The 24951-nt window shown below is 39.8% G+C and overlaps 1 protein-coding gene across 1 annotated transcript in view; it reads left to right on the top strand.

Moving 5' to 3' along the window:
• LOC124862755 (adenylate cyclase type 9-like) overlaps positions 1 to 24951 on the top strand; it is a 65897-nt gene that overhangs the window by 23893 nt on the left and 17053 nt on the right. Inside the window, exons 2-4 of the mRNA XM_047356863.1 lie at positions 22651 to 22808; positions 24173 to 24268; positions 24586 to 24842. Of these exons, the coding sequence (XP_047212819.1) occupies positions 22651 to 22808; positions 24173 to 24268; positions 24586 to 24842 (511 nt within the window). The remainder of the gene's footprint in view (positions 1 to 22650; positions 22809 to 24172; positions 24269 to 24585; positions 24843 to 24951) is intronic.

The following is a 24951-nucleotide window of genomic DNA, read 5'->3' as shown; positions in this document are numbered from 1 at the left end:
ATTTCTATTTAGCATAACTTTTAAAGATTCTACACACATTAACATTTTTTTGCAATACTGTTTTATTGTAAGAAAGATTACGTAAAAAAAAAAACTGTTTATTCTTCACTAAGGCTTCATAAGCATGAAGGTTGCATTGATGTAATTAAAAAATTATTCAAAAGTTAACTTATATCAGTAACTTCGCTCATGAAGTGAAACACATTACATAGACTAACTGCACACTAACTGATGTTTTCAAGCCTTTATTTCTGTTAACTGAGGATTTTCTGCTCACAGCCTAATGAACTTATGACATTTAAAATTAGAATATTACATCAGACCAATAAAAAAAATTAAAATGAATACAGAACGTGGGCTGAAAAGAATGTTTTTATACCTACGCAACGTACTGTATGTTATTTTCAATATATAGTCTTAATCTGCCAAACGATCCCCATTTCAGCACATATTCAAATTTATTGAATGACTATATGTCAATCAAATATAAGTATATGTACAATAGACAATGCAAACGTAATTCTTAACAAAATTTAATAAAATGAATAAATATTATATAAAACTGGTTAAAAGTAGGAATACTAATTATAATTGTCCAATATAATGGCTATAAAAGAAATAAAATAAGATGGAACTTATTTTAATATTAGGGGTAAAATGAACGTCTTCAGCCTTTTTCCCCCAAAAAAGTTCCATTATTTTTGGGAAATCATCATAGAAGCAAAGTCCAGGTTGCTATGAGAAACATTCAGTACATTAGCAGTAAACGACCTTAATGTTGAACAGACTATATAATTATAACAGAGTCTGTAATGTAACTTGGTCTTAGACTATTAAGAGCTTTAAGTATGAGGACTTTTAAATCAATTATGAAAGTAACAGGTGATTCAGAGGAGGTGAAACAGAAACTACAGGTCCTTCTCAAAATATTAGCATATTGTGATAAAGTTAATTATTTTCCATAATGTCATGATGAAAATGTAACATTCATATATTTTAGATTCATTGCACACTAACTGAAATATTTCAGGTCTTTTATTGTCTTAATATGGATGATTGTGGCATACAGCTCATGAAAACCCAAAATTCCTATCTCACAAAATTAGCATATTTCATCCGACCAATAAAAGAAAAGTGTTTTTAATACAAAAAACGTCAACCTTCAAATAATCATGTACAGTTATGCACTCAATACTTGGTCGGGAATCCTTTTGCAGAAATGACTGCTTCAATGCGGCGTGGCATGGAGGCAATCAGCCTGTGGCACTGCTGAGGTCTTATGGAGGCCCAGGATGCTTCGATAGCGGCCTTTAGCTCATCCAGAGTGTTGGGTCTTGAGTCTCTCAACGTTCTCTTCACAATATCCCACAGATTCTCTATGGGGTTCAGGTCAGGAGAGTTGGCAGGCCAATTGAGCACAGTGATACCATGGTCAGTAAACCATTTACCAGTGGTTTTGGCACTGTGAGCAGGTGCCAGGTCATGCTGAAAAATGAAATCTTCATCTCCATAAAGCTTTTCAGCAGATGGAAGCATGAAGTGCTCCAAAATCTCCTGATAGCTAGCTGCACTGACCCTGCCCTTGATAAAACACAGTGGACCAACACCAGCAGCTGACACGGTACCCCAGACCATCACTGACTGTGGGTAATTGACACTGGACTTCTGGCATTTTGGCATTTCCTTCTCCCCAGTCTTCCTCCAGACTCTGGCACCTTGATTTCCGAATGACATGCAGAATTTGCTTTCATCCGAAAAAAGTACATCGGACCACTGAGCAACAGTCCAGTGCTGCTTCTCTGTAGCCCAGGTCAGGCGCTTCTGCCGCTGTTTCTGGTTCAAAAGTGGCTGGACCTGGGGAATGCGGCACCTGTGCCCATTTCCTGCACACGCCTGTGCACGGTGGCTCTGGATGTTTCTACTCCAGACTCAGTCCACTGCTTCCGCAGGTCCCCCAAGGTCTGGAATCGGCCCTTCTCCACAATCTTCCTGAGGGTCCGGTCACCTCTTCTGGTTGTGCAGCGTTTTCTGCCACACTTTTTCCTTCCCACAGACTTCCCACTGAGGTGCCTTGATACAGCACTCTGGGAACAGCCTATTCATTCAGAAATTTCTTTCTGTGTCTTACCCTCTTGCTTGAGGGTGTCAATAGTGGCCTTCTGGACAGCAGTCAGGTCGGCAGTCTTACCCATGATTGGGGTTTTGAGTGATGAACCAGGCTGGGAGTTTTAAAGGCCTCAGGAATCTTTTGCAGGTGTTTAGAGTTAACTCGTTGATTCAGATGATTAGATTCATAGCTCGTTTAGAGACCCTTTTAATGATATGCTAATTTTGTGAGATAGGAATTTTGGGTTTTCATGAGCTGTATGCCAAAATCATCCGTATTAAGACAATAAAAGACCTGAAATATTTCAGTTAGTGTGCAATGAATCTAAAATATATGAATGTTAAATTTTCATCATGACATTATGGAAAATAATTAACTTTATCGCAATATGCTAATATTTTGAGAAGGACCTGTATATGTTCTGGTCAGTACACAGCCATTTGTACAATGGACCCTGAAAAATTTTGTTTGTCCATGGATCAAAGAAATATAATGTATATAAGAACATCACCATATCCGTCACAATATGAAGAGACTCAGTCAGGCTTTGAAATAAATGCTTGAATTGGGGATCATTTTTCCTTAAATATTTCACTTTTCAGCTGTGATTTTGCTGTAATTTGCTCCATATAATATATATCCCTCACCCTGTTCTTCCATTGATAGACTGTGGGCGGCTGTGGCTTCAGCCAAGAGACTGTGATCATTTTCTTAGCCAGTACAAGTAGAATCTTTAAAAGATAGAAGTTGTGTTTTTTGCGAGTTTTATTCTGGAAAATTCCTAGTATGATTCCAAAGGAATTGTAATGCCCAAACATACGGTAATTTTTTTTGTATACCTTTGCCGTAGTTACTTAATTTTGTACAGTCTCAAAAAATGTGGATATAGTCTCCTGTTAGTCCACAACCCCTCCAGCAATTGTCTGAGGTGCTACTATATCTAGATATGGCAAGAGGGGTCCTGAAGAACCTCACTTCGATTTTCCATTCAAATTCCTTCAGTGTTGGACTACAATAAAGTCCATGACCCTCTCAAAATGTCTGTTCCCAATCCTTATTCTTAATTATCACATTCATTTCCAGTTCCCATTTCCCCTTTATGTCTTTTGTGTCCTCCTCCTGTAATATTTTATAAATATATGATATGTATGTTGTAGTAATAGTTCCTTTTATTACAGAGAGAAAAGATTTCTCCATATTGAAGGGAGGCTCTTGTAGTGTGTTCCAGTCCTTATGTCTATGTAAATAGTGCCTCAATTGTAGATATTTCTTTAAGTCATGGGTTAGGAGATTATATTTTTGTTGGAGTTGCTGAAAAGACATAAGGTTTCCAAACAATTGACCCAGCAGAGTTAACCCCTTTTCAGCCCAGTTGTGTAGTCTGGATGTAGGGAGGAATTCAGAGTTATGATTGGTTCTTTTAGCTCTACATAAAGAGCTAGGTAGATTAAATACCTTTTTCATCTTTGACCTTATCGATACAGTGGACTTAACCCATTCATTATTAATTTTGTTCTTAGACCAATTGTTTTTGTTTACCAAAAGAATGGTATCAAAGAATAAATCTCAGCAGAAATGGTGTCTTCATCTTGGCATATCCAAGTGATCATTGACCTGAGTTGGGCAGCCCAGTAATATTTTTTTAAATTTGGTAAGTTTAGTCCCCCACGTTCTTTAGGGCACATAACAATCTTCAGCCTAATTCATTTTGTTTTGCCAAATGAATCTTAAAAGCAATTTGTTCAATATAATAAATGTAGACATAGGTATTCTTATTGGTAGGGATTGAAAGAGGAAAAGCAATCTCGAAAGGATGTTCTTTCTAATGGTTTCTATCTTACCTACAAGTGAGAGAGGCAGAATATCCCATCTCATGAGATCTGTCATAATCTCATCCATCAATTTTCCATAGTTGGCTTTGAACAATTGTGCTAATTACGGAGTTATCAACATACTTAAGTACCGGAATCCCTGTTTGGATGTTCTAAAATTTAATTTTCTCGTTAAAATTGAGGGTAAGTGACCATTTATTACCATCGCCTCTGATTTTGATTGGTTGATTTGATACCCCGAGAGGTTGCCATATTCTTCTAAAGTTCCCATAAGTGAAGGAATAGAGGTGGCATGCAAGAATGTCATCAGCAAAAAGAGAGATCTTGTGTTCCTTATTATTTTTGTCCATAATGCCCTTAATATCATCATTCTTTTTAATTAGTGCCGCCAGAGGTTCAATATTTATAGTAAAGAGTAAAGGGCTAAGGCAGTCCCCCTGGTGGACACATCTTTCAAGAATAAAGAACTCAGAGCAGCATCCATTAACTCTTACACATGATTTAGGATTTGTATATATTACTTTTTTGTGGAATGGATAAAACCCATAGCTAATAATGTCCTACGTAAAAAGTGCAAATTAACTGTATCAGAGGTTTTCTGTGCATCAGAGCTAATTAACATGGATTCTTTTTTAGCTTCTTTGGCCTGTGTTATAATATTTAGGGTTCTCCTTATGTTATTTGCACTATGTCGGTTTGGGATAAACCCGGCTGGTCCGGGTGAATACGTTTTTAATACATTTCTGTATTTTAGCTAGAATGCTGGTCAGAACTTTTAAATCAGTACATATCAAACTAATTGGTCTATATCCTTCCCAGTTAGATGCATCTTTCCTTTGTTTATGAAAACCAGGAGATAATGGCCTCGGACTAAGAGTTCGGCATTTCACCATTTTTAAGCGCATAATTAAAGATTTTGGTTAATACTGGTGAGAATGTGTTTGAAGCATTTGTAAAATTCCCCAGGGAGTCCATCAGACCCTGGGGATTTATTGCTCTTCAGTTTATTAATTGCATCTTGTATTTCTATCTCAGTTATGTCGGACACCATGTATGATGCTTCTTCTTCAGATAGGACGGGAAATTTAACTTGGCGAGGATCAAAACATCAATTTGATGTTTTGATCCCTAGTTCATTGGATTAGGTTCCTCATATAAATTTCTATAGAAATAAGCAAAAGCATTGGCTATCTCTTTTGGGCAATATAGGGTAATTTTAAGTGTGGGGTCTATTATGTACTATTCTGTCAGATTGCATTTTACTGAGTTGGAAGGTTAACAATCGACTGGTTCTCTTCCCCTTCTCATAGAACCTTTTTTTGGAGAACCTCTGGGCTCCTTTGCTTTGTATGTGAGGATTTTGTTTAGCTCTTTCCTGGTCTTGATTAATTCTATTAATATATCATTTGTCCATTCATCATTTATGTTCATTTTCTAGTTGTTTTATTTTGTTTTCAAGTCTTGGTTGTTCCTCCAGGTGCTGTTTTTTAAGTCTAGAAGATATCTGGATCATTTGTCCTCTTATTACTGCTTTTGCTCCACTCCACATCATTGGAGGGGTGACCTCCGCATTATCGTTTATTTCCAAATATTCTAATATACTACTACATTTTAGTTCCTGAACTACTGCTTTATCAGTAAGTGGTGATACATTTAGTCTCCAGTATTTTAAGAGGATGCCTCTTATATTATTCTAGATGTAGAATAACAGGAGCATGGTCACTCAGTGTAATTGTTTCAATAGTACAGTCGATCACTTTATATATATGTTTTTTGAGAAATGCAAAAGAAGTCTATTCTCGAATAGCTGTTTTTGGACCTTTGCAAAAAAAACAAAGTAAAGTCTTTCTTGTTTGGGTTCTTAAATCCCCACAGGTCTCTCAATCCTAATTCTGTTATTATTGAGAATTTTGGTTTTTCTACTTTGCCCTCCCATTTCTGTGAGTGTCCTGTCTATTTTCCCATCCTGTACTGCATTGAAGTCTCCTCCAACCATTAATATTCCCTTAGCATTCTCTGCTACTGCATTGGCTATTGCTTTAAAAAAATTTCTGGCACACTCATTATGAGCATAAAGATTCATAATGGATAACTCCTCCGCCCACATCCTGCCGTTACCATAATATATCTCCCCATTTTATCTTGGATAACTTTTTCAATGGAGAATACCAATGATCTATTAATTAGAATTGTTACTCTTATTTCAATATGATGCACATATGTTTGATTTACTCAGTCCCGTCTTAGTTTTTTATGTTCTAACTCATTTAAATGTGTTTCTTGTAATAGAGCAATGGAACATATCCTCTTGCCATGGTAGGTAACCTCACGTCTTTTGCATGTGGTCTGTATTATTTTTTCTTTCATTGCAAAGTTAGGCAGCCTGATGATGATTGATCAGGGTGGAACCGAGTTTTTGGGCTTCATGTTTAGTGACCGGTGTGCCCTCTCAACACACAGATCCATATGTTGTGGTAGTTTGAGTGAAGTGTGCATCATTTCTGTTTATAAAGGAAATTATGTCATTCTTCTCCTCTCCCTCTGGTATCCCATAAATATGTATGTTATTTCGTCTCGCTCTCGATTCAAGGTCTTCACATTTGGCTGATAGCTTAGCTTCTCTCTGTAACATATACCGCAGCACCCAATCATGGCGAAGTAGCTGGTCCTCTGTGTTGCTCACTCTCTGATTGGTGTCATTTATTTGCTGCTCAAGTTTCGGCGTTCGTTCAAGTACGTCTTTCAAAGATGTTTATACCTTGGACAGAGTAGCTTTGGGTGTTATTGGAAGTGTCCGTGTGTTCCTTTATCAGTTGTATTATTTCCGCGAGCGCTGACTCCATGTTGTCTTCATGTTCACTCATGTCCGAAGCAGCTTCACTATGATGGCTAGTTTCTTTCTTACTGGTAGACTTACTTTTCTTTTCAGCTTCTTTTCTAAGGGTGGACATTTTAAGTTTCACGTTGATTTGCGGTGGAATATGAACTATACTTTTCAAATTTGGCTCTTTTTCAGGAGCTTTCCCCAGAGCAGAACAATCGGGGTGCTTCTCTCTTCATGATGTGATAAAGTCCTACTGGCTGTACATCACACAAGGCTGAAAACTAAGGGTGATAGAGCTTTTGCAACAGTAGCTCCCCGACTCTGGAACTCTATCCCCTTGTGTATAAGGACTGCGGATTTGGTGGTGTTTTTTAAAAAACAGCTAAAAACTCATCTTTTTAGGCATGCGTTTGGTTAATTTATTTTCAATTTTATCTCATCTTTTTTTTATTTTACATATATAAATATATTATTCCAATAGTAATTTCTTTTAGTGTTGTGAAACACTGTGATCTGTGTCTTGAGAGGTACTATATAAATAAAATTTTACTTACTTACTTACTATGATGTCACTGGAAGTCCCCAGCTACAGAACCTTTAATGAATAATTTTTTGGTAGAGTGGTAAATGATGCATTGCAATAATCCCATTGGCTTGAAACAAAGATATGGATCAGTATTTCTGCATCTCTTTTAGTCATTGATGTTACTTTTACAGTATTTGTTATTTAGAAGGTTGCCACTTTGAAGATCCTTTTAATGTTCTAATAGTTATTTAATAAGCCTATACGATAACAACTGGAGTTGTGATCTTGCTTAACCCACTGAATTAACTTCCGTAGGTTTTTAAAAAGCAGTTTGTTTTTTGTTCTTGGCATTTTATTTCTTAAAAATCACTGCTCATTTATTTCTTTCAATGTTGCCCTGTGTTTAGCTCTATCCATCTTCCCTGTCCCTGCTGAAGAAAAGCATCCCACAGGATGATGCTGCCAGCACTGTTTTTCACACTAGGAATGGAGTGTTAAGGGGTATGTGATGTTTTTTACTTTTCTGCCACCAATGGTGGTTTGCAGCTTTTCCAGAGTTGCCATGCATCCCTTGGCTGCTTCTCTGATTGATGATGTTCTTGCCCAGCCTGCCAGTTTAGGTAGACGGCCATACCTTAGAGATTTGTAGGTGTAACTCTTCCCATTTTCAGAACTCTGTAAGAAGCTCAAAGCTTGGAATATTATTTAGAATCTAACACTGTATTACTCAGGTTGTGTGGTCTGTGCAGTAATTTAATTCAGTTTTATTTATATAGCGCCAATTTACAACACATGTTGTCTCAAGGCATCTCACAACAGTCAGGTACATACATTCCAATTAATCCTAACCATTGAACAGTGCAGTCAGAGTTAGTTATTTATTCAAAGTGGATAAAAAGTTTTTCTGTCTAAGGAAATACAGCAGATTGCATCCAGTCAGTGACTTGCAGCATTCCCTCCTCCTGGATGAGCATGTAGAGACAGTGGACAGTCACTGGCGTTGACTTTGCAGCAATCCCTCGTACTGAGCATGCATGTAGCGACAGTGGAGAGGAAAAACTCCCTTTTAACAGGAAGAAACCTCCAGCAGAACTAGGCTCAGGGTGAGCGGCCATCTGCCGCCACCGACTGGGGGTTACAGAGAACAGAGCAAAGACACAAAGAGAACAAAGAAGCACTGATCCAGAAATACTTTCTATGGGAAGGAAAAGTAAATGTTAGTGGATGTAGCTCTTTAGTCGTTTCACCTAGAAAGAAAGAACAGATAAACTTTGAGCCAGTTTTCAAGATTAGAGTCTGAAAGAGAGCACATACAGTTAGTTACAGTTAAGCTCAGTCAATCGCCATGTCTAGGAGAGAGAAAGGGTTAAACATTGAAAGACAGGGCCATGTGGATCATCGGTAGAAGGTGAGCATTAAGTTGTTGCCAGCAGAAGCTCGGACAATGCCCCTCTCCTTGTCTCCAGACAAGCTGGCTTTTGTTTGCTTTACTGGATTTCCTGATCAGTCTGCTTCCATGGAATCCAGCAGTATGCATTTGGCATTGGACTGTGTGCCTTGAGATGTTGCCTGGCCCACATTCCTTAAGGGAGGCTTTGGCAGTGATCCTTGGATGCACCGTCAGTCTTGTCAGTGCAGGTGTCATTTTTGATTCTTACCCCGTCCTCTGAGATTACACAGTGTGGAGCATCTGGCTTTTCATAAATAGTAGTCCAATACTTTGTACTGTGGCCAGACATTTACAGGTCCTTCTCAAAAAATTAGCATATTGTGATAAATTTCATTATTTTCCATAATGTCATGATGAAAATTTAACATTCATATATTTTAGATTCATTGCACACTAACTGAAATATTTCAGGTCTTTTATTGTCTTAATACGGATGATTTTGGCATACAGCTCATGAAAACCCAAAATTCCTATCTCACAAAATTAGCATATCATTAAAAGGGTCTCTAAACGAGCTATGAACCTAATCATCTGAATCAACGAGTTAACTCTAAACACCTGCAAATGATTCCTGAGGCCTTTAAAACTCCCAGCCTGGTTCATCACTCAAATCCCCAATCATGGGTAAGACTGCCGACCTGACTGCTGTCCAGAAGGCCACTATTGACACCCTCAAGCAAGAGGGTAAGACACAGAAAGAAATTTCTGAATGAATAGGCTGTTCCCAGAGTGCTGTATCAAGGCACCTCAGTGGGAAGTCTGTGGGAAGGAAAAAGTGTGACAGAAAACGCTGCACAACGAGAAGAGGTGACCGGACCCTGAGGAAGATTGTGGAGAAGGGCCGATTCCAGACCTTGGGGGACCTGCGGAAGCAGTGGACTGAGTCTGGAGTAGAAACATCCAGAGCCACCGTGTACAGGCGTGTGCAGGAAATGGGCTACAGGTGCCGCATTCCCCAGGTCAAGCCACTTTTGAACCAGAAACAGCGGCAGAAGCGCCTGACCTGGGCTACAGAGAAGCAGCACTGGACTGTTGCTCAGTGGTCCAAAGTACTTTTTTCAGATGAAAGCAAATTCTGCATGTCATTCGGAAATCAAGGTGCCAGAGTCTGGAGGAAGACTGGGGAGAAGGAAATGCCAAAATGCCAGAAGTCCAGTGTCAAGTACCCACAGTCAGTGATGATCTGGGGTGCCGTGTCAGCTGCTGGTGTTGGTCCACTGTGTTTTATCAAGGGCAGGGTCAATGCAGCTAGCTATCAGGAGATTTTGGAGCACTTCATGCTTCCATCTGCTGAAAAGCTTTATGGAGATGAAGATTTCATTTTTCAGCACGACCTGGCACCTGCTCACAGTGCCAAAACCACTGGTAAATGGTTTACTGACCATGGTATCACTGTGCTCAATTGGCCTGACAACTCTCCTGACCTGAACCCCATAGAGAATCTGTGGGATATTGTGAAGAGAACGTTGAGAGACTCAAGACCCAACACTCTGGATGAGCTAAAGGCCGCTATCGAAGCATCCTGGGCCTCCATAAGACCTCAGCAGTGCCACAGGCTGATTGCCTCCATGTCACGCCGCATTGAAGCAGTCATTTCTGCAAAAGGATTCCCGACCAAGTATTGAGTGCTAATTTTGTGAGATAGGAATTTTGGGTTTTCATGAGCTGTATGCCAAAATCATCCGTATTAAGACAATAAAGGACCTGAAATATTTCAGTTAATGTGCAATGAATCTAAAATATATGAATATTAAATTTTCATCATTACATTATAGAAAATAATGAACTTTATCACAATATGCTAATGTTTTGAGAAGGACCTGTAGATATAACCTTGTAACCCTTTTCTAACTTATGGGCAGCTGCAGCTTCTCACTGAGCTCTTTTGTTTTAGCCATGATTTGTCATACATGAACTGCTGTGTTTTCACCTGCGAAGTCGATTCAAACAGCTGTTCCCAAAGAATCCGTGTAAATAGAACGCTTCAGAACAGCATGGACTGTTTGGAATAGTGTGCAACCTTGAGTATTCCCAAACTATCCCATAGTTTGCATTGGGTATAAATATTTCTCGACATACTTTTTGCCATAAGTACTTTTTTGGTGGAAATCAATGAAACGTTTTAGTTTGATACTTCACCACATATCTATATTATTCCTAGTCAGAAGCACCATGTTGGTCAAATTAAGAGATTACTTCAAATCGAAACCTGCCAGCAGTAGGGATGATTTTGGTCTTAGAGTTCAATTTAATGCCAAACTAAACGGGTAGCAAAATTCAAGATTAATTTAAGGAGAAAGTAGGAATTAACTTTCGTAATTACAGAAAATCAGTTAAAAGCCAAACCAAAAAGATCAATGTAAAGTTTGCTTTTAGATGCATCGATGGTCTCTACAGAGTTGACATTTCTGCCGCACAGATGTGCTGAATGGCAAAGAAGCCATATGGACAGCGTTATGAGGGGTGGAAAGGAGTGCAGGATAATTTAATATTCGGGAGATGGTGTGTTCACAGGCATAGGAAAATGCAAAAAAAAAGGAGAGGGAAATTGAGCACAGGCTTTTCAGATGATGTCAGCTGTAGCAATTCTATGGAGATAAGAGCTTCCTGTGCCGATCTGCCACTGAAGAAAAAGAAGATGGCCAGATTGCAGATGGATAGAAAGAGAGAGAGAGAGAAGGAAAGTGGATGGCATTGAGACTCAGCGAAGCTGACAAAACGAGGAGTAAATGCAGGCCACTGAGCAACAGAAAGAGAGGATGTCAAAGATTGTGGGGGAGTTTTATCTGTATCTATTGTTCAGCCAACAGAGCATGACAGCCACAGACTGTCAAGGATGGAGGGATAACTGGCACAGAATGCAAAAAAGCACAGAGTTGGAGACAAGTGCAGCCAAGTGAGAGTTAAAAAGTTTGGAGAGATGTCAAGAGTGTTTGTTGGGTTTTTGAGTGCTCTGCGTTGGAGCCGGCCAGGAGCCAGGAAAAATGCACGGCCAAAATATCAAAATTTATCCTCACGTCCACCCCTGTTCAGAGCATGGACCAAAAGAGGGGAAGGATATCGACACGTCTCTGTTGATTTCAACGGGAAAAGGAAGGGAGATGTCAGGCTGGCCTGTTGTGTGTGGGGGGCTGTTCTTGTGTGGGAAAGTAGGACACTATTCTCAGATTAAGAATGTTTTTGTGCTAAACCATGAAAGGTCAGGCTGAGAAAGGCCAGGTGGTGTGTAACCCTTCCTGTGCCTCATCAACTCAGAAGCTTCGATAACCTAGCCCGACTTACGTTTTTCTCATGCTGTAATACATAAATACTACATTGCATCTTTATTTATAGCATATCATTTAAATACTTCCAGCTATTACTTTTAAAAAGAAAGGAAAAATGAGGACCGCCGCAGAGAAAAACATACCTTTTATCTTCTACTGGATTCTTGCTGCCATTGGTGGGTAAAACCAGCTAAAGGAAATACAGTGCCTTACAGGAACAGCCATACCTGTTGAGCTTTTTCTCATTTTGTCATTTTACAACCAAAAACCTTAATATGCACGACTGGGATTTTACGTGAGAGACCCACACAAAATTGTGCATTCATATGCAGGACCCTTTTTCTTTGAGTCCCCTGAATTAAAGTAAAATCAACTGCCCTTGGAAATCACATGTGGTACTTCAGCCTAAGCTTTCAGACTGGGCCAGGAGAGCAGTAATCAGAAGCAGCCCAGAGGCCCATTGTAATTCTGGAGGAGCTACAGAGATCAACAGCTCAGGTGGCAGATTAAGTTGACAGGACCACAGTGAGTCATTCATTCCACAATTCTAGCTTTTTTAGAAGAGTTGCAAGAAGAAAGCCAATATTTAAAGAAAGCCACAATAAATCCTATTTGCAGTCTACCACTGGCCTTGTAGGGGACGCAGTTAACAGGAGGTAGAAGGTGCTTTAGTCAGGTTAGTTTTAGACTACATGCAAGAAGCTTTTTGTGGGGGAAAACTAATGCTGCACAACACTCAGAACAGACCATTCCTACTGTGGTGGGGTGGCATCATGCTTTGGCCCAAAATGAAACTTTTTAGCCTACAGAGAGGACCAACACCAGCAGATGACATGATGCCTCAAATCATCACTGACTGTGGAAACTTCACACTGGAGTTCAAAAAAAGTGGATTCTGTGCCTCTCCATTGTTCCTCCAGACTCTTTGACCTTGAGTTCCAAATGAAATGTAATCTTTACTTTTCATTTGGACAGAGGGCTTTGAGCCACTCAGCAACAGTCCATTTAATTTTCTCCTTAGCCCAGGTAGAATGCGTCAAGCTGGTTCAGGCGAGACTTGACACAAGAAATACGACATTTGTAACTCATGCGTAGGAGTCGTGTGTTTGTAGTGGCTCCTGATCTGCTGGATCCTGCCTCAGTCCACTTCTTGTAAGCTTTTTTTGAGATACTGAATTTTGGGTTTTCGCTGTAAGCCACAATGATCAAAATTACAAGAAATAAGGGCTTGAAATATTTCTGTCTGTGTAATTATTCTATGTAATATCAGTTTTACTTTTTGAAATAAGTGACAAAAAATATTGAACTTTTTCATGATATTCTAAATTGTTGAGATGTTCCTGTACATAAATGCATTAAACTCATTTTGCATGTGAGGACCAAACCCAATGAAAAATAAATACCACAAACATTTCCTGTAGTATGTTGCTGTGCATGGAAACTGAACTTTTCTGATTGAGAAAGCGGTCTTCTTCTTTTTTTTTTTACGTTGTAAATAGCAATGCTCACATCTTTGGATGCCCTTTAATGCCCCAGCAAAAATGGGCTCAGCAGAATTGTTCAGCTCTGAAGAGAAAGATCAACTGCCCCAACACCTTCCCCCACCCTCAAATCTCACGCATGCTTGGCTCCTGAGGTTTCACAAGCTCTCTACTTCTCCTTTTCTGGGTACCTTATGAACAACACACACTGCATGCATCATTCTTTCTTTTTGACATTCTTTAGATATTCTTACTTTCTCCTTTATTGAAACTGTTTCTGAAATCTTTCTAGTGCATGTCTTCTATACATTCTGTCCCCTAAGAACCATTTTGCGGTAGTAGTTTCTCCTAAACAACTTGCAGGACTGGACAGGTTTCCTCCCTTTTTTCCCTCCTGCCCTCTCCCCATCAACCGGGAACAAGGAGTACAGTATATCCTTGGACAGAGAAACTGTGATGTGAGAGGAAGGAAGGTTTCTTGCTGACGGTGCCAAATGGCACAGAGATCAGCTCAGCCTAGCAGTGCAAGTTTCTGTGTGCCACCTGCTCTGCTGCCCTCCTGCTCAGATACCTGGCCCTGAAAAGCAACCCTGTCATTATGAGTAGATCAGGCCCATGATACGTTTGTGTGTCTGTGCGCTGAAGCAAGCAAATCTGCCAAACCTTCCTTCGCTCATTGTTGCCCTTTGTTGTAATCCTGTTATTAATAAGCCACTCTGGGACAGCAACACTGTTTTTTCAGTCAAGCTCAGGATTCAAATGCAGTTTGAAAAAAAAAAGATGTTTTTTTCATAAATGTCCACAGAGTCTCGCATTTAAGTCAAGAGAGCTGTTGTATTCTAGTGCTTTTTTTCATTACAATTTATTAATTGTCCTTACTGCTTCACAGAGGTACTTTAATACGGTTTTGTTACCGTTTGTTTTTTCTCCTTCTCAACTGAGCATCTTTTTTGGTCTCTAGCTATGGGGAGATCGTCCTTGCAACCAGTATGCTGTTGTGGGTACCACAAATGGCCAACATTGTCTACATTTTTTTCCCACACTTTACAGTCCATTGATGTGGAGGTTACTGGCACCACATGGATTTGTGTGACAGTTAACCCACATTAATTTGGGATATGTGTTTTTGGACTTTCAATACTTAGTTGGCATTATTTTTGAATGGTGGTGTTGCTAATTCTGTTTTGTAGAGGGTGTCAAAAATTATTAGTCTTAGCCAAAGAAAATGCAGAAAATTCTGACAATTCCTTTCAGTAGTTATTTCCCATATAAAATGAGTCAGCACAGGGTGGGTTCTTAAAATTAACCAGTCTTTTGAACGGCTTTTTGAAAGAAACAGATCCGCAATATGCAGCTGTGAATCCCAACCTAAGCAGAGTACAATGCAAAATTACAACCCCTTAATGCCACAGACTCTAACTTGCTCTGACTCAGTCAGATGAGTCTTCTTCTTCTTAAAAGGTTGTAAAAATCTGTCAGTTCAGAACATGGCTCCTCAGGGGGAGCACTTCTTGGGAAGGAGTTGACATGAGGGACTGATCAACCAATCAAATGGAGATTTGGAGTGATGTGAAATTTAGTCATCTTTGACAGCCAATGATAAATAGGTTAGTTTTTTTTCAATTCTTGATTTTTGCATTAATAAGACTACTATTAGGTTCCAAAAATATCAATAATGTATAATTTTTAGCAATAACTATTTCACTAATAAAGCAGTTTTGACACTCAACTATTTCAAATAAATAATCATTACATTTAATAAAAGACAGCTTTTACAGTAACTTAATAATTAATGTCAACATTTACAGTTTATTATTTTTAAGCTTTCTCGATTTCTAAATTAACAGTGAGCCTATAAATTTTGTCTCCACTTGGGTGCAACAAACATCTGTTGGTGGCTTTCATATAAAACAGGACAGTGACATTGACAACTGTTGTGAAAACACTAATTGTTTTTGGAAAAAAATGTCTTGCTGACTCCGGTGAATAGGAGTTTCTTTTGTCTAAAGTCCGATGGTGACAAAGGAAGTGATCTGGAAAAAATAACGTCAGCAGGTGGTTGGACTTATTGCATGAATGGTGTCCTTGGTTAGCCTCTCCTGAAACCCTTATTTTTGTCAGTCAGTCATTTTCTACCATTTCTTCCATAGTGGGTTGTGGAGAAGCTGGTGCCTATCTCCAGCAGTCTATGGGTGGGAGACAGGGTACACCCTGGACAGGTCACCAGTCCAGCACAGGGCAACACACAAACAACCATGCACACACTCATTCTCACAATTTGGAGAGACCAGTTAACCTAACAGGTCATGTCTTTGGACTGTGGGAGAAAGCTGGAGTACCCGGTGAGAACCCACCGGGTACTCCATGCAGAAAGACCCCCGGACGGAAGTTGAACCCAGGACTGCAAGGCAACACCGCTACCAACTTCCCCACCGTTCAGCCAACCCTTATTTTTGGTTTTGTGAATTTCAAAGTGTATTTCAAAGAATCTCTGTTTAATGCAGAACCCTTCAGATTTTATATTTTATCTAAAGATGATCAAATGTAGCCCAGATTTGTTTGAAAAAATAAGCAGATAGTCCTTTTAATTTAGCACTTAACGGATCTACAAATAAATGACCAACTTCAGTGTCGTTGGCCTCCTGTAGTACTTACACTGTTACAAAATACATAAGGCCGACCACCTCTAATTTATCAAACTTGCAAGTAATAGAGAACTAGATCAGGGTGAAACTGAGAACGTCTTTTGTTTGGAGTTCCAGTGTTGTCCCCAGATGAAATGGTGCCCAGGGTAGTGAGCCTCATCATTAAAAATGAGAGATTATTTGGGATTCTATGTAATAATATGAATAATGACCTGAAGCCCCAGTCTTGGTCTCGGGATTAAAACGTTTGTATGTAAATTGCCTGTTTTTGGTTGGCAATAAAGTAAAAAAAATGAGAGGTTAGTCATGAACTGGTGTGCATTAAATTGTGCACCCCTTCTGCCTTCCAAATCTTTCACAAAAGGACATCCAGTAACATTTTTACATAAAGGGCATCACACTGTAAGTGTGCCATCATGACAGGCTGTGTGTTGACGGTTGTTTGCATGCCATTTACTTGTGGCCTTCTCTTTACTCAGGCCAGGGGACAGATATGTTGAAGTGTCTGAAATTGACCATTTCGCTGTGCATCAGGGTGTAGCCTTTTTATTGTTTGTTTGATGCTTGCTTAGTATCATGCAGAGAGGGTTCCTGGACATTTTCCACGAGAGCATAGCCAGAGCATAAGGGAGGAATAGATTTGTTTGCAAAAGTGTTTTCTCATTTTGCACTCATCTGTTCAGAACAAAGTGGCTCAAGAGGTGGAGATAATGTTACTGGGCTCTCACGGGGAAAGGTTATTTACTGTTCTCAGTGTGCTGATAGCGCACGACAGGACACTTCACGTCCTGTAATGCCTGGAGCCTGCCAGTAATGATGTTCTTCAATGAGCCCAAGGACAGAGGAGGATCGAACACAAGTATGGACCTGCCGAAGCCTTCAAAGGTTTTTGCAGAGTGACTGATGGAAAGTAGAACATGCCCACAGAGCTAGGAAAAAAGAAACAAGAGTTAAAACTTCCTGATCTTTGCTCTGTGAAACGTTTAGAGCACATGATGTATTCTGAAGTGGGATGTGGAGCTTTGTATCAGGACCTCCAATCCACGGCCCACAACGGAGCTATTTCAGCTACCTCATGGTAAGATTGTAGATGAGATTGTCCTGGACAGGAAAGGAAGAGGCACACTAAACTGTTTAAAAGCTCATGCATCCCCTCACACACACAAATCATATACTGTGTAGCTTCTGAAAGGCTTTCTGCCCGATTTGCCTCGCTCGTATCGGGCTCTGACATTTGAAGTTAATGAGGTTATGGATTCCTGTCTTTTAAGATGATCTATGATGGCCTGTTTTAGTGTGACAAGTGAGATCCCTCGTTTTTCTTCTATTGTTGTACATTTAGCTTGAATGCCCGTTAACTTTTTCACATTTTGTTATGATAAAACCACAACATTTAATATTTTATTGGGATTTAATGTAATAGACCAACTAGTGATGGATTTGTTTCTTTAGTTTGTCCCACTTTATATTTCTGTCATCCTGCATTTTTTAAAAATAATTATGTATTTTTACTATTGAATCATTTCTTTCTTATCCCAGTTCAGGACCTCTCTGCCATCTTTAATAATATTTAAGTCGGGTGAAAATTAACAGGTGATCTTCCTGGGGAGTTGGATCGCTTGTCAAGCTGTGAAGCTGTTAGATGGTTGTGACTGAACAGTGCCCTACATCTGCAAAGATTTGTCCTTGTTAATGCGGCGTGAGGACTGGTAGTTTGCTTGAGAGGGGATTTTTCATCTTTTACTCCAAAAGGTCAAATTCTCTCTCCGACATTGATGGCACGCCATAGTGCCTGACCTGAGGTACAAATCTTGGTGCTTCATCTTATAGGTGTCATCAGTGGCTGCTGTGTTTTGACCTTTTTAGAAACATGCCATTGATCTTAGAGGCTTTTCAGATGTTTTTTAGTGTCAGTTATACACCAGATATAAAAATGATGCCTAATAATGTATGCACATGTTAATCTGAGGGGTTAATTACGTTAGGGTCACTTCAAATGCAACCTTCAAATGATGCAGCCCAACAAGCTGTCACGTTTTCTGGAATTTGGGGAGGAAAGAACTAAAGTATGCAAAGATGTGATTAGGCCAGACTATATACTTGCCTTGGAAGTGTTCTAAATAAGCTTTTACAGTATTTGGGAACAGAGACTAAATGGCCCAGTGATGTCTTTTAGATAGATTTGGCTTAGTCACCTTCAAATACAACTTTTTATTTCACCTGGTACCACAGGTTTTGGAGTAGGATTTACTCATGCATGAATTTGAGCTGTGCAGTATATTATTACTTTATGCTCACAGCAATATCAATGTACGCAGTATCCATATCACAAATAAGTGCTTGTAGTTTCACTTTTGGAATTGAATTACTGAAATAAAATAACTACTCAATCATGTTGTAATTTATTTGCTTCTATTCACCCTCAACTGAGTTATTTATACTAGATAGATATTAAGACAAAGGCCATAGACGTGTGCTTTTCGATGTGTGCTTCACGATGGCAGAGAGAATGAGATTTGATTATTCAAGAAATGAAATCACTCTGTACTGGGTGTGTTTCTTTCTCTGACTCTGTTTTTAACACAGTCATAGGGACTTGCTCTGATTTTCAGAGCTCCTCTGAGCTTCCCACTGCCTGTTCTCATCTGCTGTGCCATTCTGCATCACTGGTGTGAAGAATTAGTTCGTTGTTACTGCCTTTGAGCACCCTGATTTCTTATCCTAGAATCTCATCCACCTGGCCCATTGACACAGCTACAGCGAAGCTATCCACCTACTCCTCCACACTCTTTGTGCAAAGTTGTTTGACTGATTGTGTAGGTGGACAGAGAAGTGTTATTTATGAACATGTAATCATTTTGTTGTTTATTCATTTGTACTTTTCTATGCATGTTGTTTTTTTTCTTCGACCCCAATCCATTTATCCTTCATGGTGTATTGTGATGTCATGTGTTGCCTGAGTGTGTGTGTAGTACAGCCCTGCAGTGGTGCAACACAGGCTGTGGCAGGTCTGTCTGGAGTGCTTAGCGCAGACAATGCTCAGTGCTGGAAGGCTGCAGCATTACTTGGAGCTGAATTATGTCACCTGTAGTTACCTGCGCTGACAACAAACAGAAACATAACTGAATTTGTTATGTGACAACAAAATGATGTTGACTGAGTGGAGGGAAATGGGCAGAGGGTCAGCCACATACAGGTCCTTCTCAAAATATTAGCATATTGTGATAAAGCTCATTATTTTCCATAATGTCATGATGAAAATTTAACATTCATATATTTTAGATTCATTGCACACTAACTGAAATATTTCAGGTCTTTTATTGTCTTAATACGGATGATTTTGGCATACAGCTCATGAAAACCCAAAATTCCTATCTCACAAAATTAGCATATCATTAAAAGGGTCTCTAAACGAGCTATGAACCTAATCATCTGAATCAACGAGTTAACTCTAAACACCTGCAAAAGATTCCTGAGGCCTTTAAAACTCCCAGCCTGGTTCATCACTCAAAACCCCAATCATGGGTAAGACTGCCGACCTGACTGCTGTCCAGAAGGCCACTATTGACACCCTCAAGCAAGAGGGTAAGACACAGAAAGAAATTTCTGAACGAATAGGCTGTTCCCAGAGTGCTGTATCAAGGCACCTCAGTGGGAAGTCTGTGGGAAGGAAAAAGTGTGGCAGAAAACGCTGCACAACGAGAAGAGGTGACCGGACCCTGAGGAAGATTGTGGAGAAAGGCCGATTCCAGACCTTGGGGGACCTGCTGAAGCAGTGGACTGAGTCTGGAGTAGAAACATCCAGAGCCACCGTGCACCGGCGTGTGCAGGAAATGGGCTACAGGTGCCGCATTCGCCAGACTTGGGCTACAGAGAAGCAGCACTGGACTGTTGCTCAGTGGTCCAAAGTACTTTTTTCGGATGAAAGCAAATTCTGCATGTCATTCGGAAATCAAGGTGCCAGAGTCTGGAGGAAGACTGGGGAGAAAGAAATGCCAAAATGCCAGAAGTCCAGTGTCAAGTACCCACAGTCAGTGATGGTCTGGGGTGCCGTGTCAGCTGCTGGTGTTGGTCCACTGTGTTTTATCAAGGGCAGGGTCAATGCCGCTAGCTATCAGGAGATTTTGGAGCACTTCATGCTTCCATCTGCTGAAAAGCTTTATGGAGATGAAGATTTCATTTTTCAGCACGACCTGGCACCTGCTCACAGTGCCAAAACCACTGGTAAATGGGTTACTGACCATGGTATCACTGTGCTCAATTGGCCTGCCAACTCTCCTGACCTGAACCCCTTTAGAAAATCTGTGGGATATTGTGAAGAGAACGTTGAGAGACTCAAGACCCAACACTCTGGATGAGCTAAAGGCCGCTATCGAAGCATCCTGGGCCTCCATAAGACCTCAGCAGTGCCACAGGCTGATTGCCTCCATGCCACGCCGCATTGAAGCAGTCATTTCTGCAAAAGGATTCCCGACCAAGTATTGAGTGCATAACTGTACATGATTATTTGAAGGTTGACGTTTTTTGTATTAAAAACACTTTTCTTTTATTGGTTGGATGAAATATGCTAATTTTGTGAGATAGGAATTTTGGGTTTTCATGAGCTGTATGCCAAAATCATCCGTATTAAGACAATAAAAGACCTGAAATATTTCAGTTAGTGTGCAATGAATCTAAAATATATGAATGTTAAATTTTCATCATTACATTATGGAAAATAATTAACTTTATCACAATATGCTAATATTTTGAGAAGGACCTGTACTTGGTCTCTTTGCTTTCACTTAGAGATAGTTAGATCCAGCAACACTGCAGTCATCTACACCATGCATTTAATATATCCAAGGAAGGCAAATGCAACTATCAGCTGGTATTTAGTTTAATTTGATTTATTAATTTGTTTCCTATACTGATTTGTGGTCCATTATATGACTTAACTTCCCTTTTTCTTTTGCTGGGTTTCCTGTAGATCTTGTGGTCTACTGTTACACCCAGAAACGTGTGGTAATATACTCAGTGAACTGACCGGTTTTCATAGTTGAAAATTCAAGGAAAAAAAGCTTGTATGAGGCACCTTGTATGAATCTCAATGTTGATATTTGGTGGAAGTAGAAATGTGCAGGTCTTTAAACACTGCCTAAGGCCTGCTGTGTCTGAAATTTACTCTGTAATTTCATCTCATAACAAATAAAGCTACGTAGGTCTTACAGATTTGGTGGAGCAATGCTCATGCTATCAAGGGAAAAATGAGACTATAGCACAATTGCACATCTACCAAGACATGACCGCCCAACTAAAATGACACGTCTGGCGAGGAGAGGGTTAAGCAGTCAAAAGGACTATGTTGACTTTATTGGAGCTGCAGCAATAAATGGACTCAGGCTGGAAAATCTGTCAACAGTAAAAACCTTAGTCATGCCTTGCACAAATCTGCCCTTGATGGAAAAAGTGGCAAGAAGAAATCCTGCTGGCAGGTTGTCACCACACACATGTGGTAGAAGGGCCCCTGTCAGATGAGACCAAAACTGAACTGCCTGCCTTACATGCAAATTGCGGAGAAAAACCAACACTGCACTTCACCCTGAATAAACTATCCCCACTGTAAAACATGGTGGTGGCAGCATCATGCCAAAGGGGTACTTTTGTACAGCAGGGACGGTGGAGCTTGTAAGATCTGATTGGAAGATGGATGAAGCTTGTTGAGAGCTGTAGATGAGTTGAGACTGGGGCGGAGGTTCACCTTTCAGCACGGCAGCAACCCTACAAATACAGTCAGAGCTATAATAGAATGCTTTAGATCAGTGCATTTTCATGTGTTAGAATGGTCCAGTCAAAGCCCAGGTCTAAATCCAATTGAGAATTTGTGGTAAGACTTGAACATTAATGTGCAAAGAAGTTCACCATCCCGTCTGAGTTTGAGTTATGTATAAAGAAAATTGGCAGAAATGTTAGTATTTAGATGTGCAAAGCTGTGATATACCCTAAAGCATTCAAGGGGTTTGTCTCCTTTTGCATGGCACTGTACTTGTAAATTTCATACATGAAAGATGAAATATCTCTGTGGAAGAACTTAAGATCAAGGTGGATAAGGGAAAGAAATGCATTTAACCTCATGGAAAGAAAACTACCAGTGAAATGAGTGATGTAGAGAAATGACCACTGAGAGAAGAGGTTTACCTTAAAAGCATCTGATCTTTCTATTAGTGTTTCTCCGTATGTGTCTGAACAATCTTTCCTATATTTTATTACATAAATAAGTAACTTAAAGAAAAAAACCACTATAGATCATGTTTACATACATGCTTTTGGAAATAAAAGAATGATTCATGTATATGAACGTGGTCTTTAGAAGTAGTTGAGCTTTATATTTAGCACATTTCTCTTTTTAAACCTGCATACAAAAATAACTGAAGGATTTCTCTGAGCCTTACCTGAAGTCTAATGTAACCCTAAGGTTCCTCTATACACACAGAGACAACTAAACCCCACTCTGACCTAATCTATTTGTCACCTCTCTAGGCATGAGGACCTACCTTATCTCCAGCAGAAAGGTGGAGGTTCACTGTAACTGCACCCAGATGGGGTTGTCTGGTCCAGGGAATGCTGACCCTCAATGCCAGATGCCCAGATTGCACACGCCTGATGGGGCCTGCACCCTTCCCTCAGACAAAACCAAGGTGAGTTGTAATGGTGTCTGAGAGAAATAGACATGTTGTTGAAGGTGTATTGTTTATAGCTGCACAGCTACACCGCCTGAGGACGAACACGGAGCACGGTGTGTTACTACAACCTCTTTTGCTGTATGTGGGTGTATCAGAAGCGTTTATAAATATTTTTCTTTTTTTTGCATGCAGAGAGCTTGACTTTGTATTGACTTTTAGCCCAGTATTATCATGCAGCCTTATATTTCTATTTGTTCCTTATAACTTTATTAATATAACCCTGGCCAGATGTGACCAGGATTTGTTTACATACTTAATGGTACATGAAGGGACCCAGTGTTTTATCTCTCTCCCATTTGGTAGGTTCCCAGTACCGCACACTAACTTTGTGTCCCAGCTCAGCTGTTACACATAGATGTGGTATAGCCACTCTTCTCTCTCTTTTGTATTATTCCTAGGCAGTTTCCACACACAAAGTCTAAGGTAGATTTTCCGATGATCCATTTCATTCCTAAAAAATGTTTTTCAAAACTGCCTTCATTCAAAGGGAACCAGAAAACATCCCATAGCTCTTTTGTAGGTATGCCAACCCTGTATCTGGTGCATTACCAGCAAAAACAGAGAAGAAGGTGTGTTGCACCCATTATGAGGTTAGAGTAGTGCTATGACATAATCGTTTTTGTAATATGTTTTATTTTTGTTATCTACTTTAAAATCACATCACAAGTAAATTAGGATTGTTTTGTTTTCGGACTGGAGGGGAGCTCCCTAATATATCACATTGCATTAGTAATCACAAAATCAATATATGGCAGTCGATTCTATTTGCAATTCCCTGCATTCACCTTCTGCATGCTAATAATATACAGCGCTGTGAAAAGTTTCTTTTTTTGCTTCTTTGTCACAATAACATCTTTCAACTTGACGTTTATGGAAAATGTGCTGTTTTCCGAAATAAATTTGAACTTTAATTAAGGTTTCCATTTAATGCACATAGAAGAAAATCTTGTGAACTCTTACCAATCGATTTAAGGGATCTACTGATAGACCAATATCCAAAGAAGAAATTTCTCTTGAAATCCCCTCTGCTCCACATCTTTTACGTTTTTTTACTGCTTTACTGATTAATTCCCAAAAGGCAAGCTCCCATCATCAATAACTTGTATGGCAAACAAAGGGAAGATCCAACGGAGCATTCTTTCTGTCCACCACCATGCGCACACAAAGGTTGTAACGGTTGCTGGCACTATTGTTGCTACATGTGTCAACATAACTCTTGAGATTTCTCATCTTTATGTTTTCATGTTTTCTTCTGCACACCTTATTAATTATCCCACTCTTTGCATGACTGCATATGTTTGTCTCCAATCTCCGGACAGTCCTGCAGTGTGACCCTTATAGCAGGCGAGGATCAGATTCTGGAAGAAGGAATGGTACATAATGGCTGCCGTGATGACAAAACCAATATCAGCAAGGTGAGAAAGGGAAGCATGTCAACATGGTCATCTAAAATGTGAAAAGAAAATTAATTTAAGCTGTTCCGTGTGTTTATATTTTGTAATGAAAGCTCCAGAAAATATTGAGCACTAAGAAATAAAACTTGATGGGTCCCCGATGAATTTGGTTTAGACTTTTGCCTTTAAATAGATCTGACTGAAGTACAGTTTTTCATTTTCATATCCCCTTTATGCCACTACATTAAACTTTCTTCAGAAAGCAGAGCTACACTTACACACCTTCTTTCTTTGGAGTTTTGGATCGCTCTCTCTTTTTGACCTCTCCTCTCATTCAGGACTCTTCAAATCTGAAGTGTTCCCCTGCGGTATCCGCTGGCCGCAGCCCCAAGACAGTGAATGGCCTGCTCAGTCCTCAGCTTGAGGCCTTGAATAACAGCCAGACTTCACTGTGTGAGATGCTGCAGGAAAAAGAGAAGAAGACTTGGAGTGGAGGAGCCATGGGCATGGACCACTCTGCGCTCATCCCGCTGCGCTCCAAGAACTTCCGGGAACGGAGTGATGCTCATTTTGTGGATGTTATCAAGGAGGATAGGTAATCATTACCCTGTCTGTCCCTTACATTAGAAAATCCTGTTGCTAAGGGGATAGGTGTCAGGTCTCTATAGGGAAATGCCTGAAATTGTAAGCTTTAGATGAATGAT

The sequence above is a fragment of the Girardinichthys multiradiatus genome, chromosome X, assembly GCF_021462225.1.
Source record: "Girardinichthys multiradiatus isolate DD_20200921_A chromosome X, DD_fGirMul_XY1, whole genome shotgun sequence".
NCBI classification, from domain to species: domain Eukaryota; kingdom Metazoa; phylum Chordata; class Actinopteri; order Cyprinodontiformes; family Goodeidae; genus Girardinichthys; species Girardinichthys multiradiatus.
The sequence above is the reverse complement of the archived record's forward strand: the minus strand, read 5'-3'. Positions and strand labels throughout refer to the sequence as shown.